Source organism: Symphalangus syndactylus, chromosome 11 (assembly GCF_028878055.3).
Source record: "Symphalangus syndactylus isolate Jambi chromosome 11, NHGRI_mSymSyn1-v2.1_pri, whole genome shotgun sequence".
In the NCBI taxonomy this organism is placed as follows: domain Eukaryota; kingdom Metazoa; phylum Chordata; class Mammalia; order Primates; family Hylobatidae; genus Symphalangus; species Symphalangus syndactylus.
In genome coordinates this window covers 134664562-134692496 of record NC_072433.2, presented here as the reverse complement: position 1 = coordinate 134692496, position 27935 = coordinate 134664562, and the positions used below count along the sequence as shown (strand labels likewise).

Sequence of the window (27935 nt, the reverse complement as noted above, 5' to 3'; positions counted from 1 at the left end):
ATCACAGGAACTAGGAGTCATAATTTAGAAGATTTTAAAATACATTTGGTCCATAAAAAAGAAATGTGAGGTGAACAGAAACAGTATTATCAATGAAAGAAAGCAGGAAAGATCTGGACAAAGGGCATACATTACAAACACAAACTCGGCCAGCCATGGTGGCACGCACCTGTAATCCCAGCTACTCAGGAGGCTGAGGCAGAAGAACTGAGTGAACCCAGGAGGCGGAGTTTGCAGTGAGCCAAGACTGCACCACTACACTCCAGCCTGGGCAACAGAGCAAGACTCCGTCTCAAAAAAAAAAAAAACAAAAACCCACAAACTCAAAGAACAGAAGACCAGGTTTTTTATGAGATCACAGGAAAGGGAAAGTCCAGATCAGATGGAAAATAAGGAATTATGGGAAGCTCAGGATACCCCAGAACTTTTGAGTCCAACGGCCTCATGTTCTTGCCAGAATGCATCTTAAAACGTACACTCATGATCCTTCCACAGCCGCTAAACTTGACATGATCCTCCCACAGCTGCTAAATTTGACACTCAGGATCCTTCCACAGCCGCTAAACTTGACATTGACCAGGGGTGCCCTTCACACTTACCTTGGAGAACTCCTCTCCGCCCTGCCCTCAACTCCTCTTCCTCCTCCAGCCAACAGATCACGTTGGGTTTGAACAGGTCGTGTCCTGTACACAGGGAAAGAGACATCATGGAAGAGGCTCAGGAGGGGATGACAAACCTACCCATGAACAGGAAGTACACTTCGTTTATTTATTTATTTTTTTTTGAGACGGAGTCTCGTGCTGTTGCCCAGGCTGGAGTGCAGTGGCGCAATCTCGGCTCACTGCAACGTCTGCGTCCTGGGTTCAAGTGATTCTCCTGCCTCAGCCTCCCAAGTAGCTGGGACTATAGGTGCCCGCCACCACGCCTGGCTAGTTTTTTGTATTTTTAGTAGGGATGAGGTTTCACCATGTTGGTCAGAACGGTCTCAATCTCCTGACCTCATGATCCGCCTGCCCTGGCCTCTCAAAAGTGCTAGGATTACAGGCATGAGCCACGGCGTCTGGCCTCCCAGAGTGCTGGGATTACAGGCATGAGCCACCGCACCCAGCCTCCCAAAGTGTTGGGATTACAGGCGTGAGCCATCACGTCCAGCCTCCCAGAGTGCTGGGATTACAGGCGTGAGCCACCGGGCCCGGCCTCCCAGAGTGCTGAGATTACAGCCCTGAGCCACCGTGCCCGGCCTCCCAGAGTGCTGAGATTACAGCCCTGAGCCACGTGCCCGGCCTCCCAGAGTGCTGGGATTACAGCCCTGAGCCACCGCGCCCGGCCTCCCAGAGTGCTGGGATTACAGCCCTGAGCCACCGCACCCGGCCTCCCAGAGTGCTGGGATTACAGCCCTGAGCCACCGCGCCCGGCCTCCCAGAGTGCTGGGATTACAGCCCTGAGCCACTGTGCCCGGCCTCCCAGAGTGCTGGGATTACAGGCATGAGCCACCGCGCCCGGCCTCCCAGAGTGCTGGGATTACAGCCCTGAGCCACTGTGCCCGGCCTCCCAGAGTGCTGGGATTACAGGCATGAGCCACCGCGCCCGGCCTCCCAGAGTGCTGAGATTACAGCCCTGAGCCACTGTGCCCGGCCTCCCAGAGTGCTGAGATTACAGCCCTGAGCCACCGCGCCCGGCCTCCCAGAGTGTTGGGATTACAGCCCTGAGCCACTGTGCCCGGCCTCCCAGAGTGCTGGGATTACAGGCATGAGCCACCGCGCCCGGCCTCCCAGAGTGCTGAGATTACAGCCCTGAGCCACCGCGCCCAGCCTCCCAGAGTGCTGGGATTACAGCCCTGAGCCACCGCGCCCGGCCTCCCAGAGTGCTGGGATTACAGCCCTGAGCCACCGCGCCCGGCCTCCCAGAGTGCTGGGATTACAGCCCTGAGCCACCGCGCCCGGCCTCCCAGAGTGCTGAGATTACAGCCCTGAGCCACCGCGCCCGGCCTCCCAGAGTGCTGAGATTACAGCCCTGAGCCACTGTGCCCGGCCTCCCAGAGTGCTGGGATTACAGGCATGAGCCACCGCGCCCGGCCTCCCAGAGTGCTGGGATTACAGCCCTGAGCCACCGCACCCGGCATCCCAGAGTGCTGGGATTACAGGCATGAGCCACCGCACCCGGCCAGGAATGTTTCTCTTTTTTGAGATGGAGTCTTGCTCTGTCACTCAGGCTGGAGTGCAGTGGCTCGATCTCGGCTCACTGCAACCTCTGCCTCTTGGGTTCAAGTGATTCTCCTGCTTCAGCCTCCCAAGTAGCTGGGACTACAGGCACCCGCCACCAGGCCTGGCTTTTTTGTATTTTTAGTAGAGATGGGGTTTCACCGTGTTAGCCAGGATGGTCTCGATCTCCTGAACTCGTGATCTGCCCGCCCCAGGCCTCCCAAAGTGCTATGATTACAGGCGTGAGCCACTGTGTCCACCCTCCCAAAGTGCTGGGATTACAGGCGTGAGCCACCACGCCCGGCCAGGAACTACATTTTTTTTTTTTTTTTTTTTTTTGAGATGGAGTCTCGCTCTGTTGGCCAGGCTGGAGTGCAGTGGCATGCCAGGAACTACATTTCTAAAGAATGCAGTTAAATTGTTTCAAAAGGGCTCAAAGTGCAAATACTCCATCCTTCTGTGCCCCAAAGAAACTGGTTCTCTCTGATTCCTGAAGCCCACATTCAGGCTTAAATACACATGTAAAAACCACAAGGACTCTTATTCAAATAGGAAATAACAGAAGTGCAAAAAGAGATCTTCATTCACTTGGGAAACTAATACCCAGTGGTTCTCAGTCTTAGAGTGAATTGGCATCATCAGGAGGGCTTGTTAAAGCAGAGATGACAGGCCCACCCCGAGGAGACATTCTGATCCAATGTGTCACAGGTGAAGTCTGAGAATGCATGTTTCCAGATGAGTGACAGTGATGCTACTGACCCCAGGACCACATTCTGGAAACGACCACACTAGCATCAAGCCCATTAGCACAGTCGTTACATCTGTTACTTCCCATGGTACTCGGCTTTGCCATCACCAACCCTGGAACACAGTAAGGACACATCATGTATTGGTTCCACAGAGTTGCAAAGGGCGGTGGCAGCCTCACCTACTGAGGCCAGGTTCTCGTAGTTTTCCAGCATCACATCTCTGTAGAGGTCTCTCTGAGATGGGTCCAGTAAAGTCCACTCCTCCTGGGTGAAGTCCACAGCCACGTCGCCAAAGGTCACCAAGTCCTAAATCATCACACATGATGGTTGGAGCCTTTCAGCGTGCCCATCAGTATTCACTGGAGAAGGAGAAAGCGGGGCCCTACGCCTGCATGGGACTGTGAGGCCTCCTACTGTCTACTCTATGGCCCAATGGTCCTGGGAACGCTTCTCTGCCCACACACACGCACTGTCGATCTCCTCCAGTCACACGGCCGGAACGGCACCTCTAACGTGAACTTCTCTCACCACACACACTGGGCGCTCCCCTCGCTTTATGTCCCTCTCCTGAGCACACTACAAACAAGTGATAACTCGTGATGCGGAAATAAGTTCCCAGAGAGGACACTTTTCCCTTCCTTACCATGTGTCAGAGCACTCAGCAAAGTAAGAAACACGCATATTGGCACAAGGGTCAAAATAATGAGTAACGTTGAGGCTGGGTGCAGTGGCACAAGCCTATAATCCCAGCACTTTGGGAGGCCAAAGCGGGTGGATCACCTGAGATCAGGAGTTCAAGACCAGCCTGACCAACATGGCAAAACCCCGTCTCTACTAAAAATACAAAAATTAGCCAGGCGTGGTGGCAGGCGCTTGTAATCCCAGCTACTTGGGAGGGTGAGGCAGGCGAATTGCTTGAACCTGGGAGGCAGAGGTTGCAGTGAGCCAAGACTGCGCCACTGCTCTCCAGCCTGGGTGACAAAGCAAGACTCCGTCTCAAAAAAAAAAAAAAAAAAGTAACACTGAAATACGGGGATGATTTTCACAGTAACACCTGACCAGCCAGGCTCTTCTCCCTGGGGGCATTCAACTAGGGACTCAGTCCTTGAGCGAGGCTGTGGAGACAAGCCTCCTCAGACAGAAACGTATCTATCTGCTGAATACCAGTATGTTATTTTAAGAAAAATACAGTTTTGGCATACCTGATAACAATTTATCAGACAGCCAGCCACCATCCCTGCTGCCTGTGTCTGTTCTTCATGAAGGTAGATTGAGTCCCTAGAAACATGACCTCCTAAAAAACAAAGAAGGCAAGAAGGCATGAGAACACAGAGCTGACCCTAATTCCACACTCACGGACCCGGAAGTCATTCCATCCTAGCAGGAAGTTATCATGTACTCCTGCACACTCAGGAAAACACACACACACACACACACACACAAACACACACAGACATACAGTGCCAGGGAATTCCCACGTACTCTTGCACACTCAGGAAAACACACACACAGTCATACAGTGCCTCAGGAAAAACAAACACACACACACACACATAGCCATACACTGCCTCAGGAAAACACACACACACACACACAGCCCTACAGTGCCCCAGGAAAACACACACACACACACACAGCCATACAGTGCCTCAGGAAAACACACACACACAATCATACAGTGCCCCAGGAAAAGACATACACACAATCATACAGTGCCCCAGGAAAAGACACACACACACAGCCATACAGTGCCTCAGGACAACACACACACACACACACACACACACACAGCCATACAGTGCCTCAGGAAAACACACACACACACACACAGCCATACACTGCCTCAGGAAAACACACACACACACACACACACAGCCCTACAGTGCCCCAGGAAAAGACACACACACACAATCATACAGTGCCCCAGGAAAAGACACACACGCACAGCCATACAATGCCTCAGGAAAATACACACACACACACACACACACACACACACAGAGCCATACAGTGTCCCAGGAAAACACACACACACACACACACAGCCATACAATGCCTCAGGAAAACACACACACACACACACAGCCATACAATGCCTCAGGAAAACACACACACGCAGCCATACAGTGCCTCAGGAAACACACGCACACACACACAGCCATACAGTGCCACAGGAAAACACACACACACACACACACACAGCCCTACAGTGCCCCAGGAAAATACACACACACACACAATCATACAGTGCCCCAGGAAAAGACACACACACACAGCCATACAATGCCTCAGGAAAATATATACACACACACACACACACACACAGAGCCATACAGTGCCCCAGGAAAACACACACACACACACACAGCCATACAATGCCTTAGGAAAACACATACACACACACACACACGCACACACGCAGCCATACAGTGCCTCAGGAAACACACGCACACACACACAGCCATACAGTGCCTCAGGAAAACACACACACACAGCCACACAGTGCCAGGGTAGTCTGCCTCGCCTGGTGACACAAAAGGTCTGTGAGCTATGCTGCTCATCGGGAAATGGTAACAGGCTCCTATTGCAGATATGGAACTGTACGCCTTGAGAAATGTGACTCTTCATTTGCCCGTGGTGAGAAAACTCATGAAGGAGTTTACACATCATCCCTCCCCAAAGCACACACCCTGGGGCTGACTTACAGGCCAGTGTTCTCTGGCTCACTCCAGCAGCTGCAACAGGAACCCGGAGCGTGACTACTCAAGCCCCGTCCATGGGACTCACATTGTGTATCAGGACCTAGAGCAGAGGCTCTGAGAAGGAGCCCCACCAGGACTTACCGTGGGCCAGGTCAGGGGCTGCCATCCTCGGAGGCTGACGGAAGCGTCTGAATGCTCCTCTCCTGAAGCCAAGGCCACTGCAGGGCAGCTTTGTGAATCTATGTGGAAGGTGCGGTCTCCATCCCTCCTGACCCAGAGATGACTGGATCCCTATTTCCTAGCAACCATAAAGAAGAAGCATTACTTCCCAGTTATCAAACCTCACGCATTAGCATCTTTCTGCACATGATATATGTGAAAGCCACTATATCCAGTTTACTCTGTTGAGGACTAGTAATATCCATCTCACCTACTGAAGAGCAGAATGTTGGTCAGAAGACACAGCAGAAGCCTTATTTAATTATCAAGACAGCCATTCACAGATTTCACCCGTGTTTATACCTAAAACAGCCTGGATTCAGATAACATGAACTGGTCCACATCATCCACTTAGGAAGTGGTGAACCACGACGGTTAGTTGGTACAGGTTCGACCGTCTCGTCACAGGTTTTTTTTGTTTTTGAGACGGAGTCTTGCTGACACCCAGGCTGGAGTGCAATGGCACGATCTCGGCTCACTGCAACCTCTGCCTCCCAGGTTCAAGCAATTCTCCTGCCTCAGCCTCCCAAGTAGCTGGGACTACAGGCGCGTGCCACCATACCGAGCTAATTTTTTGTATTTTTAGTAGAGGTGGGGTTTCACCATGTTAGCCAGGATGGTCTTGATCTCCTGACCTCGTGATCTGCCCACCTCGGCCTCCCAAAATGCTGAGATTACAGGCGTGAGCCACCGCGCCCCGCCCCGGTCTCGTCAGTTTGTACTCTTGAGCCTGTGGTCACTCCCCAGCAGGACAAAGGTAGGTCTACGGCTGTACTTTCTTATTCTACCGATGAGGTGACTAAAACAGTAAAGTTTCACATGTCAGAAAGACATGTCCATTCTCCTTGTATAAACTGTACTTACTACTAGGTGTCTGAAATGGGGCGGGGGCGAGGTCTTTGGGCTAAAAGACCCACAAATGTGTTGAGTTTGTTGTCACCTGCACAGGCTCTTTTCCCTCCTTCAAAAAGGGATGTAATATTCAGTTCTCCACCTTAACATCATCCCCAGAGCACCTGACCCTCAGACTGCACACATACACTATGTTGACACGAGGCTGGTTGGATACAGTGAACAGGAAATGAACACATTTTAGATACCTTCATATGAAATATACACAATAGAGGGCTTGTGATTCAGGGGCCATAGTTTCTATGAGTTCAGTAGTCTGTATTTCATAAAGACATCCCCTCCAATATGCACCTCCAAGTTACTGCATCTCCTAACACCGATAACCAAAAAGAGGCACAACACTCTGCAGATCTTTTAATTTTAGGGGCAACGTATATAACAGCGTTAATGCTCTACACAGTTGCCTGTAAGGCTGCCAGTGCCAAGTGTGGATCAGTGCACGCTCAGGGTGCAGGACAAGCTTCTCAAGTGTGGATCAGTGCACGCTCAGGGTGCAGGACAAGCTTCTCAAGCACTTGGTGGAAATGACCCAGCAGACCCACTGACACAGTGTCCATGGTAAACAGGATGCCGCTAGATGCCTCTGGCAAGCACTGATAAGACTCAGAGCACAGCCCTCTGGGATTTTAGGGTAAACCTACACCCTCTAAACGGTCATCTATGCAGCTCACCATCTACCTTTTGAGAAATAGGCTGGGGCTTGGAACCAGGACAGAGTAGAGAAGGAACAGCTAACATGGGACATGAGGTGACTAAGGCTGAACTCAGTCGTCTGAGACCTCGTGGACCCAAAGGCATAAGGTGCTTACTATCCGCCCTTGGCCAACCTCTCCTCTGAATTCAATTACAAGTTCATAGGAAGCAGCAAGAAGTGGAGGAATATTTAAACGCATCACGAGAAAACAATACCAAAGTCAATATGATAGAGAAACCACAGGGGTTGTTCTAGGGGAAAAGACATAAACGATGGGAACAGATGAACCTTGAATGGCTCTTAGTCCTCAAAATACCCAACAGTGCAACGCTGGAACAATGTTGAGAATCCTAGATATTACACAAAGTAGACAGTGGATGACCTTCTTCTTCTATTTTGAGACGGAGTTTTGCTCTTGTTGCCCAGACTGGAGTGCAATGGCACGATCTTGGCTCACCGCAACCTCTGCCACCCAGGTTCAAGCGATTCTCCTGCCTCAGCCTCCCGACTAGCTGGGATTACAGGCACGTGCCACCAGGCCAGGCTAATTTTGTACTTTTAGTAGAGACGGGATTTCTCCATGTTAGTCAGGCTGGTCTTGAACTCTAGACCTCAGATGATCCACTCGCCTCGGCCTCCCAAAGTGCTGGGATTACAGGCGTGAGCCACCACGCCCAGTGGACTTTATTGTTTTTATTATTATTATTTTTTGAGACAGAGTCTCACTCTGTCACCCAGGCTGGAGTGCAGTGGCGCCATCTCGGCTCACTGCAAGCTCCGCCTCCCGGGTTCACGCCATTCTCCTGCCTCAGCCTCTCCGAGTAGCTGGGACTACAGGCGCCCGCCACCACGCCCGGCTAATTGTTTGTATTTTTAGTAGAGACGGGGTTTCACCGTGTTAGCCAGGATGGTCTCGATCTCCTGACCTCGCGATCCGCCCGCCTCGGCCTCCCAAAGTGCTGGGATTACAGGCATGAGCCACCGCGCCCCGCCTATTTTTAATTTTCTTAGGTGAAATACTAGTACTGTGGTTTCAGCAGCATAATGTCCTTATCCTTAATAGACGCTTTACCAAGTATTTAAAGGTTAAGTATCACATGTGCAGTTTATTTTCAACTTACTTACACTCAAATAATGGTTCACCATAAGGTTTATTTACTGGGGGAGAGAGAAAACATGGCCCAATGCTAAAAAGGAGTAAAACGATTGCAGTGGATACTCCCTGTAGTAGATGTTCACATTTTTATTAGATTCAGATTTTCTAAAGCAAAACGTGAGAAAAAATACAGTTAGTTGAAACACGTTGACCACCGCGGATTCGATTCCTCCAGGACCAGCGGGATAGCGGCCGCACCCCTCCTCCCCGGGGGCCGGCCTGGAAGTCCCGGCGGTGAGGGACCCGCGCTCCCGCCGGCCCCCACGGGCTAACTTTCACAGGGGGCTGCACGCCCGGGGCGCTCAGGGGTCTTATGCTTCGGTCCCAACACAATGCGCCAGAAACAAAAAACGTCAAAGCCGGAGCCAGATTCTCACAGAAACACGCCCTGTTGAAAGCGAAGGAAGCAGAGGGCCCCTCTCTCACCAGCTCCGCGGAATGGAAGCGCTGCCCGGGTCCACCGCGAGCGGCGGCGTCTTTCCCTTCTGGAAGCGGTGCCGGGGGCGCAAGGCGCGGGGCGTGCGGGCGATCACTCCCGGGCCAGGTTCCGCGCGGACAGCCCGAGGACACGCACGGAACTCTCCAACGCCGGGACACACCGCCGCAAGACCCGGACCAGCTGTCGGACAGGCGGAGGCGGGGCCGGCGCCGGAAGAGGTGCCGGCGCGTCTTTGGCGTCACTTCCGCCTCCAGCCTCCGGGCCGAACCGTTGGCCTGCGGCGCGGAGAGGTAGTAGTTTCTTCCGCGAGGGAGCGGGAGGGCCCCGGGGCGCCCTCGGGAACCGGGCTGGAGGCAGAGACAGGCCCGGAGGACCAGGCGGCCTCTGGACGCAACTGCGGAGCCGGAACAGACCAGGAGGGCGAGGTTGGGCGGGTATAGCGAGGAAGTGCTCGTCGCGAGCACGGCCCGCGATTTGGCCACAGCTAGAAGCCCGCGGGTGCCGGGAGTGCTCGGTCTCCTCTCCATCTCTGCAGGGAGTCACTGGTCCCGTTCCTTTTTATCTGTCTGAACATCATGCCGAACTCTTAACAGTTGATTCCATTGCATTTTCAATGTAGTATTTTTTTTTCTGTAAATGTTCATCTATTTTTCCTTTCAAATATGCGTTTATTTTTCTAATGTACCGCAGGGGCCGAGACCACCTATACTACGTTGCAAAATAGCACTGATACAAGGAGTTCTCCCAAGGTTCATTCAGAAATGTCACATGATTCCAGTAAGAATATGAAAAGGGTTTTTTTTTTTTTGGAGCCAGGCATATTGATCCTGCAGTTCACATGGAGGAACAAATGTCTCATAACGAAGACGACGCGGACAAACAAAAGCGCAATGCCCGACAGATATGAAAACAGCCTGTGTCATTAAAACTGTGTGCTACTGACACATGAACAGGAAACAAATGGAATATCCAGACATCAACCCAGTAACATGGAAATTTGGTTCATAAACACAATTTCAGGGCAGTGGAACAAATATGCAGTTTATAATGAAAGATGCTAAGACAAATGGTTAGCCGTCTGAGAAATGATGAAATTAATTCTGGACCTCACAGGGATAAACTCCAAACGGATGAGGAATCTAAATGTGAAAAACAAAACCACATGTGAAGTGGCTGATTAAGAAACAAGACGTGCCCAGGAGGTGGCAGTGGCGCTCAAGCTTTGACAGGCTGGAGGGTGAGGGAGTCTCACACACCATGAGATTATCGACGGGCTTCGAATTGGGGGTCACTACTCAGAAAAGAGAAAAAAATGGGCGTGGCAGGGGGGCGCCCAGAGAACTCCCAGAGAAGAAGATCAGACGGGGAGGGCTGACGTGACTACATCACGGTTCTCAGCAGCCTGACAGGTGTCTGAGTCACAAAGCTCTGAAGGGCAGCAAGGGCTTGCAGTCTTTAGAGCCCCAGGATTTATCTATGGCTAGCAGAGATTGGACACGGTTTCACGAAGTATACAAAGCAACCACATGCTAAATGGTTCAACACTATGCGTGTTTGGGATGTGTTTTATTTTTTATTTATTAATTTTGAGACGGAGTCTCCCTCTGTCATCCAGGGTGGAGTGCAGTGGCACGATCTTGGCTCGCTGCAACCTCCGCCTCCCAGGTTCCAGCTATCCTGCCTCAGCCTCCCAAGTAGCTGGGATTACAGGTGCCCACCTTGTAATTTTTAGTAGAGACGGGGTTTCACCATGTTGGCCAGGCTGGTCTCGAACTTCTGACCTCAGGTGATCCGCCCGCCTCGGCCTCCCAAAGTGCTGGGATTACAGACGTGAGCCACCGCAGCCACCGTGCCTGGCCTTGGTATGTTTTTTTTTTTTTTTTAATTTTGTTTTGTTTTGAGACGGAGTCTTGCTTTGTCTACCAGGCTGGAGTGCAGGGGCACAATCTTAGCTCACCGCAACCTCTGCCTCCCAAGTTCAAGCGATTCTCCTGCCTCAGCCTCCAGAGTAGCTGGGATAACAGGCACGTGCCACCAAGCCCCGCTAATTTTTGTATTTTTAGTAGAGATGGGGTTTCACCATGTTAGCCAGGATGGTCTCGATCTCTTGACCTCGTGATCCTCCTGCCTCGGCCTCCCAAACTGCTGGGATTACAGGCGTGAGCCACCGCGTGGATATGTTTTAAGTAACTGAATGTATTAAAATTTGACTTTGGCACTAGCAGGCTATTGTGAATAATGTTGCTATGACCATCGTGTGCAAAAATATCCTGGATCCTTGTTCTCAGCACTTTTGGATATATATGCAAAAGTGGAATGGCCGGGTCACATGATAATTCTGTCTGATGTTTTGAGAAACCACCGTCCTGTTTTCCAGAGCTGCTGCACCATTTTGCATTCCCATGAGCAGGTGCACAACGTTCCAACTTTACCACATCCAACCAACACTTACCTCCTATTTAACGGCTAAGAGCCATCACCACCGGGGTAACGTGATCTCACTGTGGCTTTTGTTTTCATTTCCCTAATGTTTAGTTATGTTGATCATCTTTTCATGTTCTTATTGGCCATCTGTTGTCTTCTTTATTACAATTCCTTTTTTGAATTAAATTGGTTTTGTTGTTATTGTTGAGTTCTAGGAGTTCTTAATAAACTGAATATTAATCTTTAATCAAATACGTGATTTACAAATATTTCCTCCCATTCTGTGGGTTTCCTTTTCACTCTCATGATTGTCCTTGGATGCACAAAATTTGTAATACTGATGTAGTCCAATTCATCTAGTTTTCTTCAGTTGCCTGTGTGGGTGATTTCGTAACCAAGAAATCATTTCCAATTCCAGTGTCATGAAGTTTTTCCTCTATGTTTTCTTCTAAGAGTTTTATACATTAGCACTTACATTTAGGTTTTTGATTCATTTTGAATTAATTTTTATATGTGGTATAAAGTAATGGTCCAGCACCACTGTTCTGCATGTAGATATCCACTTTTCTCCAGCACCATTTCTCCCCCAGGCTGTATTGAGGTATAACTGACAGATTAAAAAAAATCATATATACTTAAGATGTGCAACGTGATGATTTGATATATGCACACACTGTGAAATGACCGTGATGAAACAGATTTACATATCCATCCCCTCACCTAGGCACCTTCTTCTGAGTGTGTTGTGAAAATAGTTAAGATCTGCTATCTTGACAAATTCCAATCATTTTATACAGTATTATTAACTAAAATCTCCATGCTATATATTACATCCCAGATCTTACTCATCCTTTAACTTAAAGTTTGTACCATTTGACCAACATCTCCCCATTCCTTCCACCAACCCCATCCTCTGGCACCCAACCTTGTACTCTCTGCTTCTAGGAGTTCCGCTTGTTTGGATTCCATGTGAGGTTACATAGGATTTCCTTTCTTTAAAAAAAAAAAAAAAAAAGGCTAGTAATATTCGTGTGTGTGTGTGTGTGTGTCATAGTTTTGTTTTTAGAGAGAAGGTCTCTGTTGCTCAGGCTGGAGAGAGTGCAATGACACAGCCATGGCTCACTGCAGCCTTGAACCCCTGGGCTCAATCACCCTCCTGCCTCAGGATACTGAGTAGCTGGGACTACAGGCATGCACCACCACACCTGGCCTTTTTCTAGATTGGTTTAGCTAATTGAACTCCACTGAGATTCCTTATGTGCACTTTATTTCTTTTTTGTTGTTTTTTGAGACGGAGTCTCGCTCTATTACCCAGGCTGGAGTGCAGTGGCGCAATCTTGGCTCACTGCAAGCTCCGCCTCCCAGGTTCACGCCATTCTCCTGCCTCAGCCTCCCGACTAGCTGGGATTACAGGCATCCACCACCATGCCTGGCTGATTTTTTTGTGTTTTTAGTAGAGACGGGGTTTCATTGTGTTAGCCAGGATGGTCTTGACCGCCTGACCTCGTGATCTGCCCGTCTCGGCCTCCCAAAGTGCTGGGATTTATAGGCGTGAGCCACCGTGCCCGGCCCTCATTTTTTTTTTTTTTTTTTTTTTTTTTTTTTTTTTTTTTCAGTGTTACAACAAGTGTATTCTGGATAACATATGTATTCTTTTTTTGTTTTTTTTTTTGTTTTTTTTTTTAAATGAGAGAGGGACTTTATATGGATCAGTGATAATAACTCAATCCTCTATTTGACAAAGAAGAGGGAGAAGGAAGAGGAAGAAAAAGAAAGTGGGATAAAGGATCAGAAAGGGAGGAAAATAGAAAAAATTAGAGTATGACTCCAGGGTAGACCTGTTTTGTTGTCATTGAGTTGGTTGGTTGGTTTGTCTGTTGTATTCTTCATGTTTTGCCAAGTTGGCCAGACTGGTCTCGAACTCCTAGCCCGAAGTGATCAACCCGCCTCGCCCCCCAGAGTGCCGGGACCACAGGCGTGAGCCACCACGTCCAGCCCCCACATTGCTTCTGGCCTCCGTGGTAGACCTCCCAGACGGAGCGGCCAGGCAGAGGAGCTCCTCACTTCTACCCAGACACGGGGCGGCCGGGCAGAGGGGCTCCTCACTTCCCAGACGGGGCGGCCAGGTAGAGACGCTCCTCACTTCTTCCCAGACGATAGGTGGCCGGGCAGAGGCGTTCCTCACTTCCCAGACGATGGGTGGTCGGGCAGAGGCGCTCCCCACTTCCCAGACGATGGGTGGCCGGGCAGAGGCGCTCCTCACTTCCCAGACGATGGGCGGCCGGGCAGAGGCGCTCCTCACCTCCCAGACGATGGGTGTCCGGGCAGAGGCACTCCTCACTTCCCAGATGGGGCAGCCGGGCAGAGGCGATCCTCACTTTCCAGACGATGGGTGGCCGGACAGAGGCGCTCCTCACCTCCCAGACGATGGGTCCGGCCCTCATTTTTTTTATTTGTTTTTTGAGATGGAGTCTCACTCTGTTGCCCAGGCTGGAGTGCAGTGGCGCTACCTTGGCTCACTACAATGTCCGCCTCCCGGGTTCAAGCAATTCTCCTGCCTCAGCCACCCAAGTAGCTCACATTACAGGCGTGTGACACCATGCCTGGCTAACTTTTGTATTATTAGTAGAGACAGGGTTTCACCATGTTGGCCAGGCTGATCTCCTGACCTCAGGTGATCTACCATGTTGGCCAGGCTGTACTCCTGACCTCAAGTGATCCACCTGCCTTGGCCTCCCGAAGAGCTGGGGTTACAGGAGTGAGCCGCCGCACCCTGCCTGTGCGTGGTATTTTAAAGCTAATTTTGGAAGTACTTTAACATCACTTCTGTCATATTCTGCTGGCCACAGAGACCAACCCTACTATGTGTGAGAGGACTACACAAAGGTATAAATCTCAGGAAGCAGGAATTACTGGGGCACATCATCCTGGAACAGAGAAGAATTTGGCAACATCCAACAAAACTACAGGTGCAATCCAGCAATCCTACTTCTCAACATTTTCCCTGAAGGCAAATCTCTTAACAATTCAAAAATGCCTCAGATGACCAATTGCAGTCAAGCAGTTGGGTAGCTGAGCGTAGCATGGTGCATCCAGCAGTGGAGAGCTACACAGCTATGGAGATGAAGGTCCCTATGAGCTCCTATGGAGTGATTTCCAAGATACACCATTAAGTGAAAATGTAAACTGCAAAACAGTAGCTACAGTAGGAAACCTTTTCTTTAGAAAAATAGACTGGGCACCGTGGCTCACGCCTGTAATCTCAGCACTTTGGGAGGCTAAGGTAGGTGCGGATCATTTGAGGTCAGGAGTTCGAGACCAGCCTGGCCAACATGGCGAAACCCCATCTCTACCAAAAAATGCAAAAATTAGCTAGCTTTGGTGGTGCGCGCCTGTAGTCCCAGCTACTCAGGAGGCTGGGGCAGGAGAATCGCTTGAACCTGGGAGGTGGGGGTTGCAGTGAGCCAAGATCGTGCCACTGCACTCCAGACTGGGCGACAGAACGAGACTACATCTCAAAAAAATAATAATAATAATAAAAGGAAAATAGACAATAAAATATACATGTATATTTATCTCTTCATGTTGAATACAAGGAAATACAGATAAGATTACTCAGAAAATAATAACCCACAGGTTGAAAAGGATGGTAGGATGAGAACAAGGTGGAAAGGATGGGGACAGGGAAGGCTCTCTGAAGATAACATTCTGTTCAGTTCTGATGTCCAAACCGAGTTATTTCTTTACATTCTTAATTTTAAAAAATCAACATAGGGCCGAGCGTGGCGGCTCATGCCTGTAATCCCAGCACTTTGGGAGGCCAAGGGGGGAAGATCACTTGGGGCCAGGAATTCAAGACCAGCCTGGCCAACGTAGTATAACCCTGTCTCTACTAACAATACAAAAAAGCCAGGCACATTGGCTCACGCCTGTAATCCCAGCACTTTGGGTGGCCGAGGCGGGCGGATCACGAGGTCAGGAGATCGAGACCATCCTGGCTAACACGGTGAAACCCCATCTCTACTAAAAATACAAAAAATTAGCCGGGCGTGGTGGTGGGCGCCTGTAGTCCCAGCTACTTGGGAGGCTGAGGCAGGAGAGTGGCGTGAACCTGGGAGGCGGAGCTTGCAGTGAGCCGAGATCACGCCACTGCACTCCAGCCTGGGCGACAGAGCGAGACTCCGTCTCCAAAAAAAAAAAAAAAAAAAAATTAGCCAGGCATGGTGGTGGGTGTCTGTGATATCAGCTACTTGGGAGGCTGAGATAGAATTCCCTGAACCTGAGAGGCGGAGGCTGCAGTGAACTGAGATTGCACCACTGTACTCCAGCCTGGGTGACAGAGTGAGACCCTGTCTCAAAAAAAAAAAAAAAAAAAAATCAACAAAACCCAACACGGATAGAGGGACAACACAAAATGTAATATGCACAGAAACAATCAAACTGAACTTGGTATAGAATGAGTAACAAAACCGTGTAACAGGAAACACAGTAAAGACTGACCTTGGCGATGCCCAGTGGCTCACGCCTGTAATCCCAGCACTTTGGGAGGCTGAGGCGGGTGGAACACGAGGTCAGGAGATTGAGACCATCCTGGCTAACATGGTGAAACACTGTCTCTACTAATAATAAAAAAATTAGCCAGGAGGAGCTAGGAGAAAATTAGTGGGCGTGGAGGCTGAGCCAAGAGAATGGCGTGAACCCAGAAGGCAGAGCTTGCAGTAATCCCAGACGGTGCCACTGCATTCCAGCCTGGACGACAGAGTGAGACTCTGCCTCAAAAAAAAAAAAAAAAAAGATTGAGCTTGAGCATTAGGAGGACACCACACCCAGCGGCCCACGCCTGTGGGCAGAGATGAGATTGTAGAGGCCTCTGTCCTGCGTAGGAAGTGGCTCCCTCCCTACTCTCCCACCACTTCCTTATAGAATTTTTCTGAATTGTGGATAGAGGTCTTGCGATGTTGCCTAGGTTGGTCTCGAACGCCCGGCTTCAGCAATCCTCACGCCTTAGCCTGGGATTATAGGCGTGAGCCACCATACTGGCCTCCCACTCCCTTTAAAGGGGCCGTTCAGGCATTTGCCTGTCAATTTCTATACAGTAAGTCCTCAGTGTCCGTGTAAACAGGTTCTCAGAAACTGCGACTTTAAGGGAGATGACATAAATAAACCAATTTTTAATTATCAGCATTATAAGAAAGCAACACTGAACAAAATGATGTTATTCAAGGACCTGATGGATGCCGTTTTGCGTAAAGTCACAATTCCAACACCCCCGGACGGCATTAAGTGGGGACTTCACGGCGTGGTGGTCGTTAGCATGCTCTGGCTCCCACTCCCTCACCCTGCTCCCCTCCCCTCCTGCTCTCTCTGCCCCACTCTTCCTTCATGGGACCTAGGGACAGAGGACTAACCTTTCCACTCCTGGACCCCACTCTGCCCAGGGTCTGTAGGTAATAAATCTTTGAACGTGTTTCCTATTGCAGCGGCTGAATTTGCGCCTTCCACCAGAAGGGCCAGCGGGTGCCCAGGCTGCGTTTTCCTGGAGACCTGGGGCAGCAGGGGGGATACAAGGGCAGGCTCCCAGCGCCAGTGCCATGGTCAGGCAGGCACAAGCTGGACACAGGTCAGACAAGAGCCACGGGGCATCTGTCAGCATGAGCAAATTCCCCATGGGATGGACCCCAGATTGCAGGTTGGACAATGAGGCATTGGGCCTTCCACTGTGCAAAAGCTGCGTCCCGTCACAGCTGCATGGCAAACGCCATGTCCAGCCCAGGCATTCAGGCTTCCACCGTGTAAAAGCTGCGTCCCGTCACAGGTGCATGGCAAATGCCATGTCCAGCCCCTTTGTTTCCCATGAGCGCAGGGCTGCCAGCTGCCTGGCACTGGAACCCAGTTTAGCTGAGGGCTCTCAAGACAGGGTGGAGGGAGTCCTTGGAGGCTCTGCTGATACTTAGCATAACAGAGTGACAGATGGCAGCCTGGCCCCAAACTGCAGCTTGTGTGTCACAACCACAGTGAAGGGCCTCGGTATGCATTCCAGGTGAGAGCAAGCGACTACACTTCACTCATCTCTCCTGCTGAATACAACACCAAACCAGGACAGAACGTGTGGAAAACGTTACTGAAGACTAAGAAGTAAACAGCAGCAAGAACTGGGAAAATACCAGATTTGGAAGCTCTGCCAAGATGATGCAGGGCAGGTGAGCCCCAAATTCGCGCTTGGCCCAGGAGGGTTCTTAGCTTCACCCAGGAAAGAATGTAAGGGTGAGCCTGGTGCAGGAGAAGGCAGGGTTACGGAGGCAGCCATGTATGCAAAGTGGCTGCTCCTTGCAAAGCAGGGCTACCCCACAGGCAATGCATGCAGAGTAACTGTAGATGGGCTATTGACTGCTGTATTTATTTATTTTTTTGAGACAGTGTCGCTCTGTCGCCCAGGCTGGAGTGCAGTGGTACGATCTTGGCTCACTGTAACCTCTGCCTCCTGGGTTCAAGTGATTCCCCTGTGTCAGCCTCCTGAGCAGCTGGGATTACAAGTGTCCGCCACCGCGCCTGGCTAATTTTCGTATTTATAGTAGAAATGGGGTTTTGCCATGTTGCTTGAGCTGGTCTCAAACTCCTGACCTCAAGTGACCCACACGCCTCAGCCTCCCAAAGTGCTAGGATTACAGGTGTGAGCCACCGCACCCGGCCAGCAGCTGTGTTTATACCCACTTTTAATTATATGCAAATATAGGGCCTTTTTAGAACTTTCTAGAGTTTCTGGAGTTTCTAGAACCATGTAAGGTCACTTTTGGTCATTTCCGTGGCATGTGGCCGTGGTACTTGATCTTCTTTGGGTGTGTAGTCTTATTTCTTTAGTTCATTTGTTTAGTTTGTCCCAGCTGCGATGTTTGCAGCTTTGATGGCCATGGCACTGGTCACTGTCTCTCACTGACCCGCCACCTTGCGTCATTTGCTGCCCTGCCAATCACCGCCTCTCTGCCTCTCACCATCTTCTCTTCATCCCTTTGTGGCTGCCAAGGTGATGTAGGGCAGGTGAGCCCCGAAATTGCAGCTTGGCCGAGGAGGGTCCTTGACTTCACTCTGGAAAGTATGCGAGGGGGAGCCAGCGGTGGAAGAGGCAGCTTTACTAAGCAGCCATGCACAGAGTGGCTGCTCCTTGCAGAGCAAGTCCAACCAACAGGCAGAGCACTGAAAGCAGCCGCGTGGAGACTGCTGGCAGCTGTATTTACCCACGTTTAACTACACACAAATTAAAGAGGTTATTGGCCAGGGGCGGTGGCTCACGCCTGTAATCCCAGCGCTTTGGGAGGCCCAGGAGGGTGGATCACGAAGTCAGGAGATCAAGAGCATCCTGGCTAACACAGTGAAACCCCATCTCTACTACAGATACAAAAAAATTAGCCAGGCGTGGTGGCGGGCGCCTGTAGTCCTAGCTACTCGGGAGGCTGAGGCAGGAGAATGGTGTGAACCCGGGAGGCTGAGCTTGCAGTGAGCTGAGATAGTGCCACTGCACTCCAGCCTGGGCAACAGAGCGAGACTCTGTTTCAAAATAAAATAAACAAATAAAATAAAATAAAGAGGTTATTTCTTTTTTTATTTTTTGAGACCAAGTCTCACACTGTTGCCCAGGCTGGAGTGCACTGGCGTGATCTTGGCTCACTGCAGCCTCCACCTCCAAGGTTGAAGAGATTTGCCTGCCCGGGTGCAGTGGCTCAAACCTGTAATCTCAGCACTTCAGGAGGCTGAGGTGGGCAGATCACGAGGTCAGGAGTTCAAGACCAGCCTGGTCAAGATGGTGAAACCCCGTCTCTACTAAAAATATGAAAATTAGCTGGGCGTAGTGGAGTGCAACTGTAATCCCAGCTACTTGGGAGGCTGAGGCAGGAGAATCACTTGAACCCAGGAGGCGGAGGTTACAGTAAGCCGAGATCGCACCACTGCACTCCAGCCTGGGTGACAGAACGAGACTCCATCTCAAGACAAAACAAAGGAACAAAAACAGAAATAAATCAACTTAAAGAACCAGAAAGGAACACCCTAAACCCAAAGCTGGTACAAATAAGAAAATAATAAAGATTAGAACAAAAATAACGGAAATGAAAAATACAGGATGAAACCAAAGTTAATTTTTTGAAAAGATCAACAAAATTGGCAAACTAGATGGACTAAGAAAAAAGAGAACACTCAAGTTACCAACAGCAGAAATCCAAGTGGGGACATTAGCACTGATTCTACAGAAATAAAAAGATTGTAAGAGAACGTTATGAAAAAAGACATACACCAACTGTATAACCCAGATGAAATGAACACATTCCCAGACACACTAAACATACCGAGACTAAATCAGGAAGAAGTTGGAAATCTGAGTGGACCTATAAGTAGTATGGAGACAGAATCACTAGTCAAAATTCTGATAAAGAAAAGCCCTGGCCGGTGCCGTGCTCACATCTGTGATCCCAGCACTACGGGAGGCCGAGACAGGCGGATCACCTGAGGTCAGGAGTTCGAACCCAGCCTGGCCAACATGGTGAAACAGCGTCTCTACTAAAAATACAAAAAAATTAGCTGGGCATGGTGGCACATGTCTATAGGACCAGCTACTTGGGAAGCTGAGGCAGGAGAACTGCTTGAACCTGGGAGGCAGAGGTTGTAGTGAGCCAAGATCATGCCACTGCACTCCAGCCTGGGCCACAGAGTGAGGCTGCATCTCAAAAAAAAAAAAAAAAAAGAAAAGAAAAGAAAAGCTCTAGATCTGATGGCTTCACTAGTGAATTCTACCACGTTTAAAGATTATTTAATGTTAAAAATTCTTAAACATTTCCAAAACACTTAAGAGGAGGAAATACTTCTTAACTCTTTCTATGAAGCTTGCATTACTCTGACACCAAAGCCTGTCAGAGGTATCATAAGAAAACTAGAGACTAATACCCCTTATGAACATTAACATAAAAACCAACAAAACATGCCGGAAGTGGTGGCTCACGCCTGTAATCCCAGCACTTTGGGAGGCCGAGGCGGGCAGATCATGAGGTCAGGAGATTGAGACCATCCTGGCTAACAAGGTGAAACCCCGTCTCTACTAAAAATACAAAAGATTAGCTAGGCATGGCCGGGCGCGGTGGCTCACGCCTGTAATCCCAGCACTTTGGGAGGCTGAGGCGGGAGGATCACGAGGTCAGGAGATTGAGACCATGACCATCCTGGCTAACACGGTGAAACCCTGTCTCTACTAAAAATACAAAAAATTAGCCGGGTGTGGTGGCGGGCGACTGTAGTCCCAGCTACTTGGGAGGCTGAGGCAGGAGAGTGGCGTGAACCCGGGAAGCGGAGCTTGCAGTGAGCTGAGATCGCGCCACTGCACTCCAGCCTGAGTGAAAGAGCGAGACTCTACCTCAAAAAAGATTAGCTGGGCATGGTGGTGGGCGCCTGTAGTCCCAGCTACTCGGGCAGCTGAGGCAGAAGAATCGTTTGAACCTGGCAGGCTGAGATTGCAGTGAGCCAAGATTGCGCCACTGCATTCCAGCCTGGGCGACAGAGCAAGACTCCATTTCAAAAATAAATAAATAAATAAATAAATAAATATAAAAAGTTATATATGAAAAACTCAAAGCGACTGTCTTATAGAATGGTGAAAGAATGAACTTTTCCTTTAAGATGAGAAATGAGGCAAGGTTGCTGGCTTTCACCACTTGGATTCAACATAGTACTGGAAGTTCTGGCCAGAGCAATTCAGGAAGAAAATAAATAAAAGCCACCCAAATTGGAAAGCAAGAAGTAAAATTATCTGTTTGCAGAGGATATGATCTTATATACAGGAAATCTTTGAAAATTACACACACAGACAAAATGTGTTCGAACTAATAAATGAATTCAGCAAAGTAGCAGGATACAATGTCAAAATACAAAACCAGTGCATTTCTATGTACTATCAATTAACAATCTAAAAAAGCGTTTACGAAAATAATTCTACTTACAATAGCATCTTGGCCAGGTGTGATGGCTCATGCCTGTAATCCCAGCACTTTGGAAGGCTGAGGTGGGCGGGTCACTTGAGCTCAGGAGTTCAAAACCAGCCTGGCCAACATGGTGAAACCCCATCTCTACTAAGAATACAGAAAAATTAGCCAGGTATGGTGGCGGGCATCTGTAATCTCAGCTAGCTGGGAGGCTGAGGCAGGAGAAGTGCTTGAACCCGGGAGGTGGAGGTTGCAGTGAGCCAAGATCATGCCACTGCACTCCAGCCTGGGTGACAGAGCAAGACTCCATCTCAAAAAATATAAGTAAAAGAATAAAATACTGCCAAGGCGGATGGATCATGAGGTCAGGAGATAGAGACCATCCTGGCTAACACAGGGAAACTCTATCTCTACTAAAAATACAAAAAATTAGCCAGGTGTGGTGGCGGGTGCCTGTAGTCCCAGCTACTCGGGAGGCTGAGGCAGGAGAATCGCTTGAACCTGGAAGGCGGAGGTTGCTGTGAGCTGAGTTGGTGGCCACTGCACTCCAGCCTGGGTGACAGAGTGAGACTCCATCTCAAAAAAAAAAAAAAAGAATACTTAATAATTAACTTAACCAAGGAGGTAAAAGAATTGTGCAATAAAAATCTACAAAAAATTAAACAAAGCATAAACAAATGAAAACACATCCCATGTTCATGGATTAGAAGAATTAATACTGTTAAAAATGTCAACACTGCCCATATAAATCTACAAATTCAATGCAATCAATTTTGATTAATTCAAAACAGTATTAATTCTTCTATCAAAACATTTGATAGGGAATTTGTATCAAAGTCCCAGTGACATTGTTTTTACAGAAAATTCATTTAAAAATTCATATGGGCCAGGTGCGGTGGCTCATGCCTGTAATCCCAGCACTTTGGGAGGCCAAAACTGGCGGATCACGAGGTCAGGAGATCGAGACCATCCTGGCTACCACGGTGAAACCGTGTCTACTAAAAACACAAAAAATTAGCCAGGTGCGGTGGCGGGAGCCTGTAGTCCCAGCTACTTGGGAGGCTGAGGCAGGAGAATGGCATGAACCCAGGAAGCGGAGCTTGCAGTGAGCCGAGATTGCACCACTGCACTCCAGCCTGAGTGAAAGAGTGAGACTCCGTCTCAAAAAAAGAAAAAAAAAAAAGATTAGCTGGGCATGGTGGTGGGCGCCTGTAGTCCCAGCTACTCGGGTGGCTGAGGCAGAAGAATCGTTTGAATCTGGCAGGCTGAGATTACAGTGAGCCAAGATTGCGCCACTGCATTCCAGCCTGGGCGACAGAGCAAGACTCCGTTTCAAAAATAAATAAATAAATAAATAAATAATAAAAAGTTATACATGAAAAACCCAAAGCGACTGTCTTATAGAATGGTGAAAGAATGAAGTTTTCCTTTAAGATGAGAAATGAGAAATGAGGCAAGGTTGCTGGCTTTCACCACTTGGATTCAACATAGTACTGGAAGTTCTGGACAGAGCAATTCAGGAAGGAAATAAATAAAAGCCACCCAAATTGGAAAGCAAGAAGTAAAATTATCTGTTTGCAGAGGATATGATCTTATATACAGGAAATCTTTGAAAATTACACACACAGACAAAATGTGTTCGAACTAATAAATGAATTCAGCAAAGTAGCAGGATACAATGTCAAAATACAAAACCAGTGCATTTCTATATACTATCAATTAACAATCTAAAAATGCATTTACGAAAATAATTCTACTTACAATAGCATCTTGGCCAGGTGTGATGGCTCACGCCTGTAATCCCAGCACTTTGGAAGGCTGAGGTATGCGGGTCACTTGAGGTCAGGAGTTCAAAGCCAGCCTGGCCAACATGGTGAAACCCCATCTCTACTAAGAATACAGAAAAATTAGCCAGGTATGGTGGCGGGCACCTGTAATCCCAGCTAGCTGGGAGGCTGAGGCAGGAGAAGTGCTTGAACCTGGGAGGTGGAGGTTGCAGTGAGCCAAGATCATGCCACTGCACTCCAGCCTGGGTGACAGAGCAAGACTCCATCTCAAAAAATATAAGTAAAAGAATAAAATACTGCCAAGGCGGATGGATCATGAGGTCAGGAGATAGAGACCATCCTGGCTAACACAGGGAAACTCTATCTCTACTAAAAATACAAAAAATTAGCCAGGTGTGGTGGCGGGTGCCTGTAGTCCCAGCTACTCGGGAGGCTGAGGCAGGAGAATCGCTTGAACCTGGAAGGCGGAGGTTGCTGTGAGCTGAGTTGGTGGCCACTGCACTCCAGCCTGGGTGACAGAGTGAGACTCCATCTCAAAAAAAAAAAAAAAAGAATACTTAATAACTAACTTAACCAAGGAGGTAAAAGAATTGTGCAATAAAAATCTACAAAAAATTAAACAAAGCATAAACAAATGAAAACACATCCCATGTTCATGTATTAGAAGAATTAATATTGTTAAAAATGTCAACACTGCCCATATAAATCTACAAATTCAATGCAATCAATTTTGATTAATTCAAAACACTATTAATTCTTCTATCGAAACATTCGATAGGGAATTTGTATCAAAGTCCCAGTGACATTGTTTTTACAGAAAAATTCATTTAAAAATTCATATGGGCCAGGTGCGGTGGCTCATGCCTGTAATCCCAGCACTTTGGGAGGCCAAAACTGGCGGATCACGAGGTCAGGAGATCGAGACCATCCTGGCTAACATGGTCAAACCCCGTCTCTATTAAAACTACAAGAAAATTAGCTGGGTGTGGTGGCAGGCTCCTGTAGTCCCAGCTACTCGGGAGGCTGAGGCAGGAGAATGGCGTGAACCTGGGAGGCAGAGCTTGCAGTGAGCCGAGATCGCACCACTGCACTCCAGCCTGGGGGACCGGGCGAGACTCCGTCTCAAAAAAGAAACAAAAAATTCATATGGAACCTTGTGGAACCCCAAATAGTCAAAATAATTTTTAAAAAGAATAAAGCTGGGCTGGGCGTGGTGGCTCACGCCTGTAATCCCAGCACTTTGGGAGGCCAAGGTGGGTGGATCACGAGGTGAGGAGATTGAGACCATCCTGCCTAACATGGTGAAACCCCGTCTCTACTAAAAATACAAAAAAATTAGCTGGGTGTGGTGGTGGACACCTGTAGTCCCAGCTACTTGGGACAAAGCTGGAGGACTCACAGTTCCTGATTTCAAAACTTACTTCAGGCCAGGCACAGTGGTTCATGCCTGTAATCCTAGCACTTTGGGAGGCTGAGGCAGGCGGATTATCTGAGCTCAGGAGTTTGAGACCAGCTTGGGCAACACAGTGAAACCTCATCTCTACCAAAATACAAAAAATTAACTGGGCTTGGTGGCACGTGCCTGTAGTCCCAGATACTCGAGAGGCTGAGGCAGGAGAATCGCTTGAACCCAGGAGGCAGAGGTCGCAGTGAGCCAGAATCACGCTGCTCTACTCCAGCCTGGGTGACAGAGCGAGAATCTGTCTCCAAGAGAAAAAAAAAAGAAGAAAAGAAAAAAGTCACTTAAAATCTTCAGTAATTGGGTTGGGTGCAGTGGCTCACACCTGTAATCCCAGCACTTTGGGTGGCCGAGGCGGGTGGATAACCTGAGGTTGGGAGTTTGAGATCACCCTGGCCAATATGGAGAAACCTGGTCTCTATTAAAAACACAAAATTTAGCTGGGCGTGGTGGTGCACGCCTGTAATCCCAGCTACTTGGGAGGTTGAGGCAGGAGAATTGATTGAACCTGGGAGGCAGAGGTTGCGGTCAGCTGAGATCGCGCCATTGCACTCCAGCCTGGGCAACAAGAGCGTTTTGAAACTCCGTCTCAAAAAAAAAAAAACCTTCAGTAATCAAAACAGTGTAGTACTGGCATGAAGACAGCCATCTAGACCAGTGGAATAGAATAAAGAGCCCAGAAATGAACACTCCTAAATATGGTCAAACGATTTTCGACAAGGCTGCCGAGACCAGTCGATGAAGAAAGGACAGTGGTTTTTCAACAAATGGTGCTGGGGAAACAAAATATCTTCATGCAAAAGAATGCAGCTGTACCCTTACCTAACACCAGATACAAAAATTACCTAAAAACGGATCAAAAACCTTAATGTAAGACCTTAACTTATAACACTCTTAGAAGCAAACATAGGGCAAAAGCTTCATGACAGCAGACCTGGCAATGATTTCCTGGATATGACACCCAAGGCACATGCCAGAAAAGGAAACAACAGATTGACCTTCATGAAAGTGAAAAAATTTTGTGCATCAAAATACAATATCAACACAGTAAAAGGGCTACTCACAGAATGGGAGAAAATATTTGGAAGTCATATATATAAAAATGGATTAATGTCTAGAACAAAGAGAGAACTGCTAATGCTCAATAACAACAACAACAAAAAGGAACAGCCCAATTCAAAAATGGCAAAGGACTTGGACACATATTTCTCCAAAGAAGATATACAAATGACCAATAAGAACATGAAAAGATGTTCAATATCACTAATCATTAGGAAAAAGCAAATGAAAACTACAATGAAAACCATCCCATACCTATTATTAGGATGACTACTATCAAAAAAAACAGAAAATAACAACGTAGGTGAGGATGGGAGAAACTGGTACCTTGCTGCTGGAAATGTACAACGGTGCAGCCACTCTAGAAACAGTATGGTGATTCCTGAAAAAGTTAAAAATAGAACTACCCTCTGATTCAGCAATTCCATTTCTAGGTATATACACTGAAAATAATTCAAAGCAGGGTGTCAAGGAGATATTTATATTTCATGTTCATAACAGCAGTATTCACAATTGCCAAAAGGCGGAAGCAACCTAGTTTACAGAAACAGATGAATGGGTAAACCAAACATATCCATACAATGGAGTATTATTCTGCCTTTAAAAGGAAGGAAATTCTGACATATGGAAGGATACAAATGAATCTTTAGGACATTATACCAAGTGAAATAAACCGTTCACAAAAAGAAAAATACCGTATGATTCCACTTCTAAGAGATACTTAGCGTAGTCAAAATCACAGACAGAACATAGAATGCTGGCTCCCCGGGGCGAGGGGGAGGGGCTATGTGGGGTTATTATTTAACGGGCATCGAGTTTCTGTTTTACAAGGTGAACAGAGTTAAGGAGCTGGATGGGGGTGACGGCTGCACCATACTGTGAATGTATTTGATACCACTGAACTGCACTTAAAATGCTTAAGATGATACATTTTGTTGTGTTTTACCACAATAAAATAACTGAAACAAAAGGGAACGTGGGTGTTGGCAAGGATGTCGGGGGAATGGGCACCCTCCTGTATTGCTGGTGATGAAATCCAGCCGCCGCTGCGGAAAACCGTTCTGCAGTTTCATAAACAGTTCACACCCTATGGCCCAGCTACTCACGCCTAGTTATACACCAAAGATAAATGGAAACAGGCACCCAAATACTTGCACGAAAATGTTCATCGTGTCACTGGACACAAAAGGCAAAAAGTGGAAATAACCCACTGTCCGTCAACAGAGGAAGAGGGAAACGTGTGGGCTCCATCCACGGAATATTATTCACTCCTGAAAAGGAACCTGGGCCTGATCCCCGCTCCACAGGGGACGAACCTTGAAGACGCGATTCTTAGCGAAAGACGCCGCAACACAAAAGCCACAGCACGTAGGGCTCCACTACACGGAGGTCAGAACAGGCAGGTCCGCGGAGCAGGGCGGGGGCTGCAGGGCCCGGGAGGGGCGCGGAGAGCGGCTGCCGACGGGCCGGGCTCTGCTCGGGTAGAAGCTGTTCCGGAGCCCGGGAAGGTGCTGGTCCCGCAACATTGTGGGGGGGCCCCACTGAGCTGAGCCCCGCGACCCGGTTTATGTGACGTGAGTTCCACCTCAGTCAAAGTGTGAGGAAGCGAACAGCGTTGTTAAACGCAGAAACGCGCCAATTCGAATTGTTAACGCGAGCGCGGAGCCCATTGACAAAGCAAAGTAAGACAAACCGGGAGTCAGAAAACTCAGCGACGCACAGGATCCACCGTGATGTTTCTCACAAACGTCACCGCGAAAACAATCGGACTTGAAAATAAACGCGACCTACCTGGTTCTCAGAAGGGGAGAAGGATCCGGGCGAAAGGCGTCAGTTCTCCCTCGCTCGCCGCTTAGACGCCGCGCAGGCCCCGAGCTTCCGAGCGGCGGTTTCAGAACCCGCGGGTCACCTGGGAGCTCCTCCCGCAGAACCAGCCGAAAGCTCCCAGCGCGCAGGAGGGCGGGCGGCTGCCGTCCCCGACTTCGCCCCGCCCGCGCAGACGCCTCCGGCCCCACGCGGGGACCACCCCCGGGACGCCCGCCGGACGCCGCGCGCCCCCGAGCAACCTGCGTGTACCTGCGCCCACCTGCGCCCCGCGCGCACCTGAGCGCTCCTGGCCACGCCCCTGGCCCCCATGTGCCGCCCTCACTGGGCCCCGCCCCCTCGCGATTCGGC

General features: G+C 49.0%; 1 protein-coding gene and 1 long non-coding RNA gene across 6 annotated transcripts in view; one reads left to right on the top strand and one right to left on the bottom strand.

The window, feature by feature from the left end:
- The window catches only part of ZNF778 (zinc finger protein 778), a 34850-nt gene extending 7128 nt beyond the window's left edge, over positions 1–27722 (bottom strand). The window contains exons 1-5 of one of the 5 annotated variants that reach the window (XM_063612563.1): positions 27552–27722; positions 5794–5950; positions 4153–4244; positions 3130–3256; positions 600–683 (exon numbers count right to left, since the gene is read on the bottom strand). In XM_063612563.1, the coding sequence (XP_063468633.1) occupies positions 600–683; positions 3130–3256; positions 4153–4244; positions 5794–5818 (328 nt within the window). In that variant the 5' untranslated portion in view covers positions 5819–5950; positions 27552–27722. Of the gene's footprint in view, positions 1–599; positions 684–3129; positions 3257–4152; positions 4245–5793; positions 5951–9059; positions 9953–27551 lie in introns of those variants that run through there. The other 4 variants (XM_055232842.2, XM_063612560.1, XM_063612561.1 and 1 more) reach the window with 4 other exon arrangements.
- Positions 9301–11743, top strand: LOC134731767 (uncharacterized). The gene is made up of 2 exons (XR_010114361.1): positions 9301–9362; positions 9763–11743. It is a non-coding gene; the product is annotated as an uncharacterized lncRNA (long non-coding RNA).
- Positions 27723–27935: the final 213 nt, after the last annotated feature.